This window comes from Acipenser ruthenus, chromosome 4 (assembly GCF_902713425.1).
Source record: "Acipenser ruthenus chromosome 4, fAciRut3.2 maternal haplotype, whole genome shotgun sequence".
NCBI lineage: Eukaryota > Metazoa > Chordata > Actinopteri > Acipenseriformes > Acipenseridae > Acipenser > Acipenser ruthenus.
The window spans coordinates 43,633,869-43,650,319 of record NC_081192.1 but is presented as its reverse complement, the minus strand read 5'-3'; the positions used below and the strand labels follow the sequence as shown (position 1 = coordinate 43,650,319).

At 36.8% G+C, this 16,451-nt stretch overlaps 1 protein-coding gene across 1 annotated transcript; it reads left to right on the top strand.

Annotated features, from left to right (window-relative positions):
* Nucleotides 1-2,731: 2,731 nt before the first annotated feature.
* LOC117400167 (brain and acute leukemia cytoplasmic protein-like) lies at nt 2,732-11,657 on the top strand. The gene is made up of 3 exons (XM_033999633.3): nt 2,732-3,155; nt 6,848-7,013; nt 7,826-11,657. The coding sequence occupies exons 1-3, from the start codon at nt 2,963-2,965 to the stop codon at nt 7,980-7,982; spliced, it is 516 nt and encodes a 171-aa protein (XP_033855524.1). The 5' UTR covers nt 2,732-2,962; the 3' UTR covers nt 7,983-11,657.
* The last annotated feature ends 4,794 nt before the right edge of the window (nt 11,658-16,451 follow it).

Here is a 16,451-nt window from a genome sequence, read left to right as displayed (position 1 = left end):
TTAAGTATGTTGTGTAAATCAAATGATAAAAATCCCAATTAAATCCATTTTAATTCCAGGTTGTAACACTACAAAACGTGGAAAAGTCCAAGGGGGGTGAATACTTATGCAAGGCACTGTACAAGCCACAAATAAAGGGCTTACATTATCTGGTGGGTTGCATAGCAAATCACATAAACATTGCATGAAAAAAATAGATCTGGAGAAAAAGACATCTGGTAGCTGTGATATTGCCTTTGATATCATTCACAGGTTATTTGAAGGCTGTCATGTTATTGATAATTCCAACTGCTGTTTCCTTCCTGTAAATTTATAAGAAGACTAGGACATGGAGAGGAACTTTATTTACATTAAAACATATCTATATATATATATATATATAATTGACTTTGCTTCAGAAGATAATGTCACTGGAGGTCTTGAAGAGCAATGCTTATATTCTACAGTCGCAGACAAAAGTCTCAGCACCCTATACTTAGTATACCATCATTCAAGGTAACAGATTGAGGACGAGCATTTATTGAACTTTTTTTTTTAATAAAACTAAAAGCAAAATACTGTACACCATTTCTAGTAATGTAACAAATAATCTTTATAAAAGAACAAACAAACTTATTTCATTTAAAGTATTTGTTCATGACAAAAGTATTTGCACCCCTGCTTTAGCATTTTGTGTGTCCTCCTTTTGCTTTTATTACGGTTTTCAGATCATTCTTAACCAGTATGTTACATCTTGTTGGTGAAATTTGGGCCCATTCTGTCTTGCATTTTTCCTTCAGTTCAGACATGGACACGCAATGCTTGGCTACAGCTTTTTTCAGATCAGCCCACAGCATTTGTATTGGATCAAGATGTGGTGATTGTGAAGGCCATTCCAGAACTTTTATCTTTGTTTTCTTCAAGAATTCCAGTTGACTTAGCCGTATCCTTTGGGTGGTTGTCGTGTTGAAAGATAAACTGTCTGCCAATCCGCCTAAGTGCAGATGGTATCATTGTACTTTGTAGAATGTTTTGATACATGGCTGCATTCATTTGATCTTCAAGCACATGAATGTCTCCAGTCTCTGAAATGCTAAAACATCCCCATATTATGAACCACCTCAAAGTTTTACTGTGGGAACAAAGTTTTCTTCATTGAGGTTTTCTATTTTTGCCCCCAAACATACTGTGGTCCATTTTGGGGAAAAAGTTATAGTTTAGTCTAATTAGACCAGAGAATTTTTGTTGAAGAATGCTTGAGATTCTTGTTTCACATTTCTTGGTGCTGGTTTATCTAGCTGAAGTAGAGCGCTGTGGTATTGGCACAGAACAAGCCATGGGGAACACAATCATGCAATGAAAATAACTGCCAATAAGGCTGAAGCCAATATGTAAATATGACAATAAAGCTGTGCATTTGTGCATCGGATCATTTATTCAGCATTGTGTCACTTGATGATGTTTACACTTATAGTTAATTATCCATATCTATTGAAAAGACACATGCATAAGAACATTTAGAGAAACCAGACTCTATGTTCCTTATAAACCAAGTCGCAAAATGCAACTCAGAGGTTGCATTTTATCCCAACCTTAGGTTATCCCAACCTTGAAATTACACTGTATTTACCAAATAATAACTTTGTAATTGCTGTGTTTTAATTAATATCTGACACTGTGGGAGGAGGAACTCTGGTACTGGAGTGCTGTCCCATTACAGGTTTATTAGGTATAATTAAATGATTGCTTTAGGATTGCTTTAGACAGACGCACACGCCACCCGAGTGCTCTACAAAAGGGGTGAACAATCCTGGTCCTCGAGGTCCAGGGCCATCCATGGCCAAAGTTTATGGCGCCACTATACCTATACTTTATAATAGCCACAGCTCTGCCATAATTTTGATTTAATACTGGCCCTGGTCTTTGGTCCATCTACAACCTGGCCTAAATTACTTTATTGAAGCTCAAGGACCCCATTGCCCAACAATCACATCTGCTTTCTTGCCGACTGGCTGAAACTGACATGCTTTCATATATCACAGATTGTCAGGGATGCATATTTGCCTAGATGAATCGTGGGATCGAAGGACGGAAAAGTCAGTTCGCTATTAGTTTAATTTTAGTATTGTCAAAGACTTGATTTTCATTAAATATGTGAAAAGACTGATTTTTGATTTTTTTCCCATTATTATTTTTTTAATAACAATATCTATGTCGTTAGGATACATTTGGCAAATACATTGATGTAAATAACATCTTCTTTTGGTGTAGGATGTACTCAGCTGTCTGTTTTATTTTTATTTTTTATTTACTTTGCCCCATATTAGTCCCAGAAAACAAAAATTGGTGACTTACTTTAGTCTCTAACAGTACATATCAAATTCACCTTTCTTACTTAAAAAAATGTGTCTTTAGCTTACAGGAACACATTTTGTTCAATAATTCATTCTGGTGGTTGTTTCCCACATACGATGAACGTCTTATATTTAATAGTAGCCTACGTCGGATGTCAGTTGTTACTTCAATCATTGTTTTTCATTTTTTAGTTATTGATAAAACTGGATGAAAGCGCCCTACTAAAGAACTCTCCCAAAACACCCATTCATTTTTGTTTTGTTTTTGTGAACATACAAAAACATATTTACTGTCTTGTCCTTTCTCTTGTTCTTTCATGGCACGTTCGGTGCAGCTGAACAGGATCCAACACGCATCCAATGACGTCAACAAACCTACATTAACAATGCTCACAAACCTCTTTCGGCAGGGGAGCTGGTGCACGGAGGCGTTCTGCAGCCTAGCAGAAATCTGAAACAAAACTACAATACAAATTAGAGGGCGCAGTGACGGTGCTAACCAAAGCAGATTGGACGTACTAGTAATAATGGAGAACATGTTCAGAGAGCCTTGTATGATGGTAGGAGGGGGTATTTAGCACAGTTAAGATCTGGAGAAAGCGTCTATTCCTATACAGTTGAAAAAAGGAATGGGTTGTGGGGGCAGCAGGGCTGATGCCATTGAACCGAGATACTATGAAAGCTGGACCAGAGACACTGAATCTACATGGCTTACAAATACAGATACAGAGACCCCATTGCCGGGCATCACCAGCAATACTAGTGTGTGCCCAGAAAACGCCGTCTCCACCAGTAAGAAGGAGAATGGGACAGTTAACACAGGTCAGTTATACTCGATATGTCTTCCTTTCTTTTTTTTCCACAGAACTACTCTGTATTGCCATATAAACAAGCGCCTTGCAGCCACATCAATTACTACTATATAAAAGGGGATTGTAATGAATAGTACCGGTAGTACAAAGTATTTAAGATTTATAGTTTGCATTATTTATTTATCTTTGGAATACAAAACTGTTCACCTATGGGCCATGGAATGAATTCGGCGTCACACTCCCAAGATAATGCACGTTCTGGACACATCTATTATCAAACGATTACAAAAAACGGTGCAGTGTTGTTTTTTCAGCTGGCCATCAACATAGCATATTTGACTATACGAAGGCTAAAATAAAATCATAACCAAATCATAAAGTATAACCAATCATTCTTTGTTTGCAAATTATATTATTGTCTTTATTTATTTTTTGGGGGGGGGGGGGGGGGGGGCTAATTACAGGACAATATGTATAACTAGCCTTTTTTTTTTACAGACATTTTAAAAAGTAAGTTGCAACAAACATATAAGCGAGTGGCAAATACAGTATGGATAATTATGAATAGGTAGGTAAAATGAAGACGAAAAGTGAATGAATTAATGCACTAATGAGAACACAAATAAACACATTATACCTTGATGTCATTTCTTTAATTTGTGTTACATTCAGAAGCCTTGATTTTGTGTTGTTGTGGTCTATTGTTACTTTTCTTTCAGTAAAGTATGTGTAACTGGGATGATTGCATATTTGGCCAAGTACACCTGAACTCACCATTAAAAAAAGATCTAGTACATTTATATCTCCTTTAGGATAGATAAGGTACATATATTGATTTACTATGGTCTTTTGGATTCCCCTTATTGATCTTTACAGAAGAATATTTGATTGTAATCCCTAGATTAGAATAGGGGAGAAAATATTGTTAAAAATATTTATAAACACGACTACACTTCTTGCAATTAGGCCCCACTTCATGCAGGTGTCCCTGAAGAATATGGTAGATGCACTATTTTATTGTTCTTGAAGGTAGAATCAACACACCAAAGAAACGAGAGACTCATGGTCTTCTCTGATTTTCTAGTTCCTCTTTTTACATCCAATGGTACTTTTTTTAAATTTAGTGAGTCCAATTATTATGTCTACCCCGATTTTCTCCAAATTTGGAATGCCCAATCGCTTTTACCCTCACTGCAGCAGTTCCCCGCATGGCTCAGGAGACCTGAAAGTTCAGCGTGCGTCCTCCAGCTTCCTTTTTAACCAAGGAACTTGAGAGCGGATGTCAGTGAGCTATCGATCTCTGGGGGACAAAGGCCTGCCCTGCAGGTGTCTGCTCTGAGCTCACTGGGCACCTGTCCAGCAAGGTTAGCTGTTGTTTGATAAGGAGAAACAGTCCCTGCCAGTTTTGCCTCTCCAACCCACGGGAGCACCTGAGTGAATGAGTCCCCAGCCTAGACTGACGACTTTGCCCAGTCAGGACGCGAACCTGCGCTGTATGACTCACCCTGTGCACCACGTGGCAGCTCTTCTACCATGTGAAGCACTTGGGGACACCCCAATGGTACTGTTATATGCAGCTCATAGTATCTCCTCCTCATGCAATCCCAGGTACCTGTAATATCCATTTTGTTGTCTGCCAGAAGCAATCTGTCATGAAAGAAAAATCATTAACAAGTGCATTCTTCAAGATGGACTGCTGAAAAAATCTGTTTGGTAGTAAGAACAACGTACAATCCAGTCCCACACACACACAACCAGAAGAGACTGTGTTGCCTGTGTTGCTTGCTGGACAAAAAGCCTGATTCACAAGAGTTTGCCTGACCATAGTGTTGTCCTGGGCTGATGCATTATGATAGTGAGCAGACTCTTCTTGAACTCCAAACTGTCCTTCTTCTGTCATTGTTTTTTCTTTCTTTTCTGTTTTCTGTTGTATATAGTTTTCTTTCTTCTGCTACAATTTTTGCATATGCTTATATACAGGATGTGGTCACTTTTAGTATTCCTAATTAAATGACCTAAACCTCATCTTGTGTAACTTACCTCTGCTTAGTTGTGGTCAGTACTGCTTACCCCCTAACTGTATTATTTGTTTTGGTTGATGTGCATATTGATGGTCTTTCTGACGTCACAATACTCTGCAGGATTATTACTAAGTTTTCTTCTGTCAGTCACAAGGCAATTTAGACGACATGTGGATTGACCAGTATAGCTGTCTGGTGGAGGTACAGATATTCGAACTAGTTAGGCACTCACTATCATACCTGCCACTTCAAAATTAGGATACAATTTTGCTTCTACCTATTTTAATGCTTGCTAAGTAAGAGCCAACTCCTCTTGGCCTTACTACTACACAGCAGGCCACATGACAAGTCACATGATTCTGTACTCTGTATAACATCTCATGATGTGGCTCTTGTATTTTCTCCACAGTTCCTAACAAAGTAGCCACACACTGTAAATCCTGATGGGTGTTGTTTCTTAAAGGCATTGATCAAACTAAATATTCAATAGCATTTGAAAAAAAACATATATGCATTATTAAATAGATACATAGATAGGAAACTTAACATTGTACAGAAATGATATTAATGGCAAACAGGTTGAACCGATAATACTCTGTTGCTGCCAGTACTCCTAAGTGTAATACAAGATAGTAGCCTATAAATTCTCTTCCCTTTGCACCACCATGACTGATACTGTAAAGCAGCAGCAAGTGACTCATTCTGTTTGCTGCATGCAGTATCAAGGAGTAAGTGGTGCAGAAGAATTCCCTGATACTGAATGTTTGAGATGGTGTGGATATTAACCAGCACCATTAAGATGTCACACTCCCTTGTAGTTTTCTTTTATCAGTCACTGGTTGCCTTGTAGACTGCAACTAAATTGGTTTTCTCTTGATATATCAGACTTGATATATCAGTCTTTTTACTTTTTACTTTACTGGTCATTGAGAAAAAAAATGTCAAATTAAAGCCTGTCAGTTTACTCTATTATCAAATACCTGGAACACTTATGGAACATGTACTTTCCATGATGCATTATAGCTTGCTGCTCAGACTGCTAACGTATTCAACTATGATCAGATATAAAAAAAACTCAATTACAAGTTGAACAGGGAAATGGAGTGATGGGCTTTCTGATAAATGAGCTAACGACTCTGTGTTTGCTAACAGCATCTGCTCTCAATCAGGCACCCCAGCTGAATGTGAGATCAGCGACTACATAAAAACAAGATAGCGCATGCTGATAATGGTATAAAAAGTGCCCCTTCCAGACTAGGCTACATGGAAACCTCTCAATCCTGCTGATCTGCAATCAATATGAACCACGAACCATGGCAACTTGTATCCACTTAATGACCAAGACTTCCCAATGGCACAGACTATGTTGCGATGCTGTTGTTTCTGTCCAGCTGGATTCGATAAGCTGAAGTGTCACTGGATGAACAAGAACATTTGAAATATTGAAATATTGTCCTACTGTGATATACATTGCATACTGGTGCATGTTATTATTAAAAATAATTTAGATTTTTACTGTAATGGTCTGGAAAATAAAAATGTGACTCATCATTTTCTTCTACGTCCATGTGTACAACCCTGATTTTTGCTGTATTCTATTTAGGCAATGTATTTATCACAGCAAAATGCCTGTTGTTTTCTTTCTCATTAAATTACTTTAAAATGTAATTTTATCATTTAGGGAAGGGAGCAGAAGGCAAGGCAACCCAAACCTGTGTCACTGTGTCTTCAAGCGTAACAAACAAAGAAAAAAAGACAGTAAATGCAGGTACTCAGTGTGGTAAACATGCAACTACTTCTGCTACAACCACACAGAAAAGGAGGACTGTTCTTCAGACTGAGGAACTGTGAGTTTTGCTGGGTTTTTTATTGTTTTATAGTAACCTGTGAACTCAGTGTATGCAGCTGTTTGGCCAGATAGCTAGAATTACTGAAATATGAAGTTCAGTTAACTGGCTGTTTTTCAACAAAAACAAATTAGATTTGATTTAAATGTCTCTGTCAGAGCTTTCAGTGAACGCAAAATCATCTAGCTATAAAAAAAAATAAAAGTGAAAATGAACAGAGAAAACATTGATAGTAAGTAGCTTCAAATGTCTTCTTCATTGTCTCTTTCCCTGACAATTCATGATGTTAGGTTCTGGGTTCATTTGTTCTAATATTGAATTATTATCTTTTTTCTTTACCTGGGTTTACGATTTCCCCTAGAGTCTACTCTGAACACATGTCCTCATTCCATTCAAACATGACCTTATCTAAATGTAAAAAGGCAATTAGAATGACATTTGACATTACTTACTCTTCAAGCAATACCATCCAGAGTCATTTGCTGAAAATTCAATTCTGAGGTTGTTTGTGAGTTGCAATAAACCAACTCTGAACCTGGGGGACTGTAAACCAGACAGAAGCAATGGAGGCGAGTGTAACCCATTGTGACAGTCAGGCTTAACCATACTGTATATACTGCATCAATATGAGGGATGTAAGGATACACTAATGTGATGATACTATATGTATCACTATATGAAGGTGGCAATACCATATGTATCTGATGGTCCAAATCTTGAAATTACATTTCTACTTTTTGAGAGAGGTGAATCATAACACCCTTAATCAATATTCATGTATAATTTTTTTTTGTTGTTGTTGACATTTATAGACCAAATGGAAATAAAGAAAAATGTCCACCAAGGAAGTCGGCATCGAAGTTAATAAAAGCATCCAGCGGGCTGAAACAGGCGGACATGTTCAAGAGGCCTGTATCAAGTAAACAAGGAAAGAGCTCCTGCACACAAGCAGAGGGGTACAGTCTCTGATAAAGAGACTGAAGATTGGTCTTGACATGGCTGGGGCTCTCTGAACAGCATCCACTTCTCCACTCGCTGACTCTAAAGAACTGATTCACCAGAGCACCTTAACCAGGCCCGTCATTGAAGAATGGGAATGATGACAATGTTGAAATGCCATGCTGGAGCAGAGGGTCGCTGCAAAGTGCCTTGAAACTTCTGCGTGGATTGACATGGGAACCATCTCTTTTTTGGAAGTGCTAAATATCTGAAAGCCATTAGTATTTCAGCTACATTAGAGTCTATCTGATTAGAAAACTCATTTTTCTTTGCGGCAGGATTGGGTGGAAATGAATTGTATTTTAGGTTCCATTCCGTTTACCTGTCCAACATTATGAAAGAACTGTGTAAAGGGCCTTATATTATAGCATAGAGACCATCTACCTTGTGGAAGATGGTATGTTGGTTTCATGTTTACAACCACCATTTCTCTGCCATGTACGACATACAGATTTGACTATTTCTATGGCATGACAAAAGAAGCCAACATAAAGAAAGGCTGAATTTTTAAATTTTATTTTAATGATGAATGTGTATGCACCAACAATGCAGTAAGAATAGGTGGCAAATTCTTAGAATAACATAGTGTACAACCTAATCTGCATACATAATGACAAAGTCATCACAATAAAGTCCTTCACCTGGATGTGATTAATTGCAGAATATAGACAATCAATATATAGATACAATGTCTGTTGTCTCCTATATACAATAGATATATAGTTCATAATAGCATTTGGGTAATTTGAAATGTTCATTACCATTTTTTATGCATGTGACTCTCCTGAAATCAGTTGTCTGAATAACTCTGGGCTTTGTTCACAACTGAATTATTGAGAATTACTGCAGCACACAAAGTTATAAGTGTAGGGGGGCTCCCGAGTGGCGCATCCAGTAAAAGCACTCGCTAGAGTGCAGGATGCGCTCTATAGCCTGGACGTCGCTGGTTCGAGTTCAGGCTATTCCACAGCCGACCGTGGACGGGAGCTCCTAGGGGGCGGCGCTCAATTGGCCGAGCGTCGTCCGGGAGGAGGGAGGGCTAGGTCGGCCAGGGTGTCCTCGGCTCACCGCGCACCAGCGACCACTGTAAGCTGTCCCAGAGCTGCGTTGTCCTCTGGGGCGGCTGCACGGTGAGTCTGCAGAGTATAAAGAAGCGGGCGGCTGATGGCACACGCTTCGGAGGACAGCGTGTGTTCATCTTCGCCCCTCCCGAGTCAGCACAGGGGTGGTAGCGGTGAGCTGAGCCTAAAAATAATTGGGCATTTCAAATTGGGGAGAAAATAATAAAAACTAATTGGCAATGACTAAATTTTAATAAAAAATAAATAAAAAGTGTAAAAAATTGTCAGGATGTTAACAATGAAAAGAAAAATGACAGGTACGTTATTTAAACAGTTGCAGCAACATGTAGGGAAGTGTAACAATAAATTTTTTCAGAAGCCCGCTACTACTCTTTAAGCACATGTTGTACAGCGAGGACAGTAATGCCATAATGTGTTTAAGCGTCATGTACAATGCCTTGTCAAGTTTCATTGCTCAACATTGAAATCAGCACCTTGAGGTTATTAATGACACAGCAACCCTCTACCCTATGCAGTGTTCCTGTACTAAGGGGTACTTGCAACCGTTTTGTGGGTCTTACTGTGGGGCAAGTACTGAAGGCTTCAGTTGTTTAAAACACTGAAAAGACTTCTTATTGAAATGTTTGTCTAATTTTACAGTACACATTTCTTGTTAGTGCTACTGAAGCTTTCCTAATAGATTACATTGCTTATATCACTTTGTGCAAGGTATCAGGTCCTTTTTTTAAAATGCAGGACCATGTTACTTACACTTGTAGGTAACTTTTCTTTGTGACACTGTGATGAAAAAGCTATAATGCATTTGGAGTTTAAAAAATATTTCTTAACAAACTAGCCTCTTTTGAAGAAAAATATTCATTGACAAAGGGACCTCAGAAATGCAAGTCTGATTTTACACTTTGAAAAAGACCAGAAGAGATCAATTCCAGTTGCAAACATAACAACTTCAAACATTAAAAGATTAAAACCATAGAAAAAGATACATGATTTTTGTTGTGCAATATGTACACTCCTTTTCAATGTTTATTCAACAGGCTTACAAAATATGGTAATAAATCACTTATGTTTTAAAGTAATGTATGTATTTTTGAGGATAAAGATTCTTAATTGAAACATCATGAAACAGGTTCATTGTGCAATGGGTTGCACAGACTTTGCGATTTAATGCAATCATTTTCAATGTATTCTTTACTTCTGACCAGCAGTTCACCAAATGCAGTCTGGGCAAAAATATCCAAGCTAAGGAAAATCACTGCAAATGAAACAGATATAAATCATAAGGAAGCTTTCCTTTTCTTCACTTGGAGTACGAGTATCTCCGTCCCACTCAATCACAATGTGTTGTCAGCTCTATTGGTCAGAAACTACTAATAAACTGAAAGTGTGAAACCTATTGTATAATTAACATTGTGTTTATGGTGTGCCAAGGAAGAACCGCAGTCAAATACATACTCTAAAAGGTGAGTGATTTAAAACAGTATTTTGCGAGCCCATGAAAATAAACATGAAGCAAAATCTTATTAAGAGCGTACTTTAAGCAAAATGAGTTAATTCTATAGGTTGATGCAAAACATTTAGCCATAGCTGTACATTTAATGGTTTTAGACATATAAGTCGGACACATCTGCTTTAACAAGTCTGCTTCCCATACGAGAATTTTGTGGAGGTTCGATGTCAAGGCAGACAGGTCTATAAATACGATAAAGATAAAACTGATGATTCAATTACAGCACTGTAATAGTGCCTGGATCATCGTTGAATGTGTTACATGGATGGCACCAGTGTGCAGTATATACTATGGTGTTATTATTAGTATTACTATAGGATTTATTTCAAACAGGGAATAACTGTTACAGATTTGTCACCTACTTCTCCATACAGTATTAGCTAGTAGTATCTTTATTTAGATATTTTTGGGTGTGTGAGAGTTTTATAACATGTATTATTGTTTATAAGGCATACATTTTCCATGAAGAAAAGATGGAATTCAGTTTGGATTTTCAGTTAATTTATAAGATGGCCCATTGATTGCTGCTGCTTTGTATAGTGATTGAGGCTATATTTTCTAACCTAAAACATGAGAATGATACAACAATGTCTCTAATCAATTGAATTAATCCGTGCAAGTATTAAGAAGTTACGTGTTTTTGTTAAACAAATAAAAATTCAGAAATTCTTGACGTTCTATTATAGGACTTAACTGATTTTTTTCTTTTTTCTCTGACTCAACACCTTTAAATATCCCTACATTATATCTCCCCTCCTGTTTTGCAGTATCCTACCGCTGCATAAGAGAAGCAACCTAGAAAGACACACAATTCTCATTGCTTCTCAGAACTCAAATGCCACCTTTAGATGATCTATTTGTGGGAAGAAAACACCCCTTCATAGGTTCAAGTTTTGAGAGTAAATAATTAAGATACGTATATTTAGGGAACCCCCAGAACAAGCTTTGAAACTATATTATTAATTTAGCTGTATCTGCATCTTCAAAATACAGATTAAAAATGCAAATAAAGAAAATGCCATTGTGATAATCTGGAGAAATTAACAAAATAAAAAAGATTTACTAATATGGTTGAATACAAAGTTATAATTTTTTGAAAACTAGAAAAAGCATACATTTGCATTTTCTAGTTCAATGAGCAGTGAGAAGAAGATAAGAATTGGAAATACTTCAGTCAATTTCCTACAGACAAAGTGTGGCCCTACCATCAGCAATCCTTTCCCAATTAATCCTTTTAAAGGAGTGCTGACCTGTGCTTTAAATTGCATTTTTATTTAATCTTATTATCCGATTTTGCTGGTCCCCCTTGTATTGTGCTGAGGTTTCTCATCTGTTTTTCAAATAACGCTAGAGATTTCTGCTTCTCTAGTTAGATTGCTGTAATGATATACAACATACATGTTAAATATTACTCCTTTTGCAGATGTTTACTGTAGTAGAGTGAAAATAAATGAGGCTCGTGCATAAGGCTGTACAGTCAACTGTTGTACAACATTACACTTTTGACTAGACTGTGGGAGCATTACATCTGTATAGCACACTGCCTATGTGCTACTTCATTTCATTAATAAGAGCCTTGAGACAGGACAGGAGCAAAACCCCAACAGCAGAGGATTGCACTTAAACTGGTCCCTATACAATCAGGGAAGGCTGAGGCAGACCCTGTTCTTTCCTGTGCTGTATGTGATGCAGCTGGTATTTGCTTAGCCCTTCACTTCCATTCTTCCCATTTTATAATTAATGTAGTCTCCCTAACTGATCTAGACTCTTTTGACATTTTTGGCATAATAGATAGCACAGTGGTCCCTGAGACAGAAATTATTGAGCTTTGAATTTCTTCAAAGTTTTCTTGCACTGCACTTTTATCCTAGATCTTTTCTGTAACAGGTCTCTGGTCAGTGAGTCGGGCATATCCCTTATAGATGTTTACCACAGTACATTTGCAGTAACATTGCAGTTTACCAGCTTTTATTTTGTATTAGCCATAATTTACCATAGTTAACCATGTTTTTTTTACAATGCTTATTCACCAGGCTTTCACTGTACGTTTAATCTGATGTAGCGTGCTTTACTATACCACAATATAGTATACAACAGTAAACTTTTATAAGGGATAACAGTGGGTTAATTCCAGTATGCAGACTGCCCAGAAGCTGGCATTCAGTTTCTCTTTTGGCGAGAAAGCTGATGCTTAAATCATACAAGACAAACTAATATACATGGAAGAATCTCACTGCTTAACCAGGTATATTTACTTGGGATGAGTCAGAGGATGTTTGTTTGTTATCTAGCTGCCTACAGTATTTAAAGAGTGATAACCAATCACTTGGGGTATGTTCAAGTACTGCATGCAGCGCTCCAGACAAGCTGTGTACTGGGTGTTTTATGCTGTTATGTATTCACAAGACAGAATTTACTGATCAGGGACGGAACTTTATTGTTACAACCAAACCGACCCACATGTCTCTCTAACTCTTTTTTATGACTGCCGTCAAAACCCAGCTGGCTCAGTTTATGGTAGCTATTGCGACAGTCCATAACGTAATAGCAGTGCTGTGCTACCACATTAGTTTTAAAACTGAACATAATATACGCATTGAAAAAATATGAATTACGTATGCTATTTATATGTAATGCTTAAAGAATACACATAGCAATTTTGCTGCACAGCTTGAGTTTGCATGTTATCAAGCTCCTTGCACTCCGTTGGTTCCCGGCATGTCAGTGGTCAATTGTGAATAGACTGCAAGCGGCAGCTAGAGAATGGATCATAGAAATGCCAGGACAGCTAATTGTAGCCTGTCTGGGAATTGCCAGAAACATGTGACCAACAAGTCTGGCTTAAAAAAAAAAACAAAACATACGGTTGAATCCACTCATTTGCAATGTGTGTTTGTGACTGGATTCTGCTGCCTTAGTCCCCCTGAACCTAACCGTACCAATTTACCAATCTGTTAACCACATTTTTGGAAGGTAAATCTATATAATAAATACAATATTCTGTGTCTGGAGAGTCAAGATGCTTTATATTGGTATAGCAAGGCGATCAATAAGGAATATAATATTATCGTTTCTTTATTTGCATTAGTGCAGTATCAGTTTAAAAAATATATTTTTAAACATTTTTGGTTTTTCGTACATTTTTAGTAAGCATGTCTGCCTAGTTGGAAAGGGAGAGCACAAAAGAAAGGGAGATTTACAGAAAGTACAAACTGTTTTTCAGGAATAAATTAAAATATTATTTTTAGAATGCACATTTCTTTTAAACAAACATCTCACAAAGTAAAAGAATATGTAGAGTATAACCTCAACTAAACATTGTGTGCTATACAAGTGCCTTTTTCACTGCTGTGCACGTTTCTTTTGTCAAAAAGTCTAATTAGGCAACATAAATTAGTCTAATTAGGGTACATACTCGCAAAAGCGAATGACACTACAATTTCCATTACATTAAAGCACTTCTGAGGTTAATATTTTTTCTATTCCTGTAATAGTCATTATCAACTAACCCTTTTACTGTCAAGTTTGATGTTGGTGATTATACCTTTTCACACAAGGCCTATCTTTGAACCTCATTGCATTAAGCTGCATTGATTCAGAGTCTTATGTCAAGAATTTAACTGAAATGCACAGTAGTTAAGGGAAGAGAACAATTGGAAGTTTGGCTTCGCTGCTGGAGAAATAGGAGTCAATGCTTAATAAGTATGGCTCTATTAGAGCTAATTATAAAAGCACAAACTGAAACCAATTACAGCAGTAGACTGCCTTTGTATTTCAAAAATGGCTTTGCGTCAACAGCACTGTTATATGACATTAAGAGAGTGGTATACCTTTTTGAAAAGCTGAGTGTCTGTAGGACCTGAAAATACTAAGGATTACACTCTGACATTAAGTAAAATCTAAATTTACCCAACTAGAAAGCAAAAACAAAAGTAGAATAAAATGCACAATTTTTTTTCTGTTTTTAAATTGCTTTAAAATATATATTTAATTCATAACAAATATCATCAGTATACGTATGTACATACATATGTTACAATATGAATAATGTATGAGCAACAGCAAACATAAACACTTTTTTTTCAGAAAAATGCTTAACAAGTGCATTTTGCATATTTTTCAATATAAATAAATACATACATACTAAATACTACATTATAATAACTAATTAATAGCTATGCAAGTAATATACTACATTGAACCAAATTCATGAATAGCAAAATGAAAAAGGAACCAATAATGTCAAAAAATAATGGGTAACACTAGCAATAGCAAAGTTAAATGATGCATTATTCTAAGTCTACACTAAACAATTGTACAATTTACTATCTATATACGCATTAGTATATTTATAACTAGGACTGGTTTCACATAACTACCATCTACTGAAAATTAAACAAGCAAAACAAGAATGTTCCCAGGCTCATCTACTTCAGAATCTTCACTATCGGTGTGAAGAAGCTGTAATCCAGGAGATAGTCTTTTCCTTCTGGCATTCATTCCAACAACGTCTTCTATAAAAAAAAAATATATTTCTTTTGGATTAGTCAGAGTTCTGGGTCCTGCAAAACAATTTAGAAAGCTCTCCGGTAAAGCATTACACTTTGATGCCATGTGTACTCAAGTAAACACTGCAACCATAGATACTGAAATGCAGTACCACATCCAAAAACTAAGCTCTGTTGGTTAGGGGCTTAGTGAAATACATTTTGATTGGTTTATCATGCCTGAAGTTTGTCACACAGATATTTCACTGCAGTAAATGTTTTGTTTGTTTCTAAACATTTTGGGCAATTTAGTATGCTGTCAGGTAATTCTTTGTACTTGAACGCATTGTGGTCACCGAATAGCTCAGCAGAAAAAAAAGTCACTAAAAAATAAAATAAAAATATCGATCTTGAACTACAGACCGGACTAACTGCTGTTTGGTTGATTGTCTGTAGTTTGACGAAGGTTTTTATGCTAATTTGAAGAAAAAAAAATAACATACTTGTCACAGCGTTGTGTGTAATTATGTCATCAGACGGTTTCTTCTGAAATTATAATGGGCCGTCTACAAAGGGTTAATGGACGAAAAACAGACAATTTTCATATTATTTTTCCTAATAGCTTTGTGTTTGTTAATTGTCAGATATCTAACAGAAAAATCTGGTTTCATGTAAATCAAGTGTTATATTATCAATGTTTATGGGGTTAACATATCCTGCAACTGCGAGAGATTTATTTTTCACAACAACTTGTTGCAGCCTGTTGGTTTCCTTTTCTCACACTAGGTGAGTAGGGACAGGCTCTTGGATATGTTAAAAAAGGCAATTCAGGATCTAGAGTCCAATTTCCATCAAGAGAAAGAAGCAGGTCACCTCCAGGTCACCTGACTGTTCCATATAGGAAGGGGTAATATCTTTTCTTTATGTATGCTTATGACTTAATATAATGTTTTGTTATATTAGAAGTACATAGCAAAAACTGTTAACTTTGCATCTTTGTGTGATGTGTTGTTTATTCTCTATCACCTTCAGGCAAAACCCTTGAAATCTTATAATTGGTGAACCAGCCAGGAGGTGATTGGTAGACTATCAACTCAGTGTATAGTCAGTATTATTGCTTACCTCAGGGACACAAGGTTATTAAGTTAGCATTCTGAGGAGGATAGATGCTATTAAGAAATAGTTTCGGTAGGTATTTTGGTAGGTAGGTGAAGGTATTTTGATTATCTTCCCATAGGTAAGGGCTTAATTATGGAGGACTTTTCGAAAAAGATTTCAAAAACCAAACCTACCGAGGAACTCCTCGAAAAGATACAGGATGGTGCAGATCAGTATGGAGACATGATTATATAAATAAGGCTGT

Coding starts and splice junctions, on each gene's coding strand:
- LOC117400167 (XM_033999633.3), top strand. CDS start 2,963: ATGGGTTGTGGGGGCAGCAGGGCTGATGCCATTGAACCGAGATACTAT. Junction 3,156..6,847: donor GAATGGGACAGTTAACACAG/GTCAGTTATACT, acceptor TTTATCATTTAG/GGAAGGGAGCAGAAGGCAAG. Junction 7,014..7,825: donor GTTCTTCAGACTGAGGAACT/GTGAGTTTTGCT, acceptor TGACATTTATAG/ACCAAATGGAAATAAAGAAA.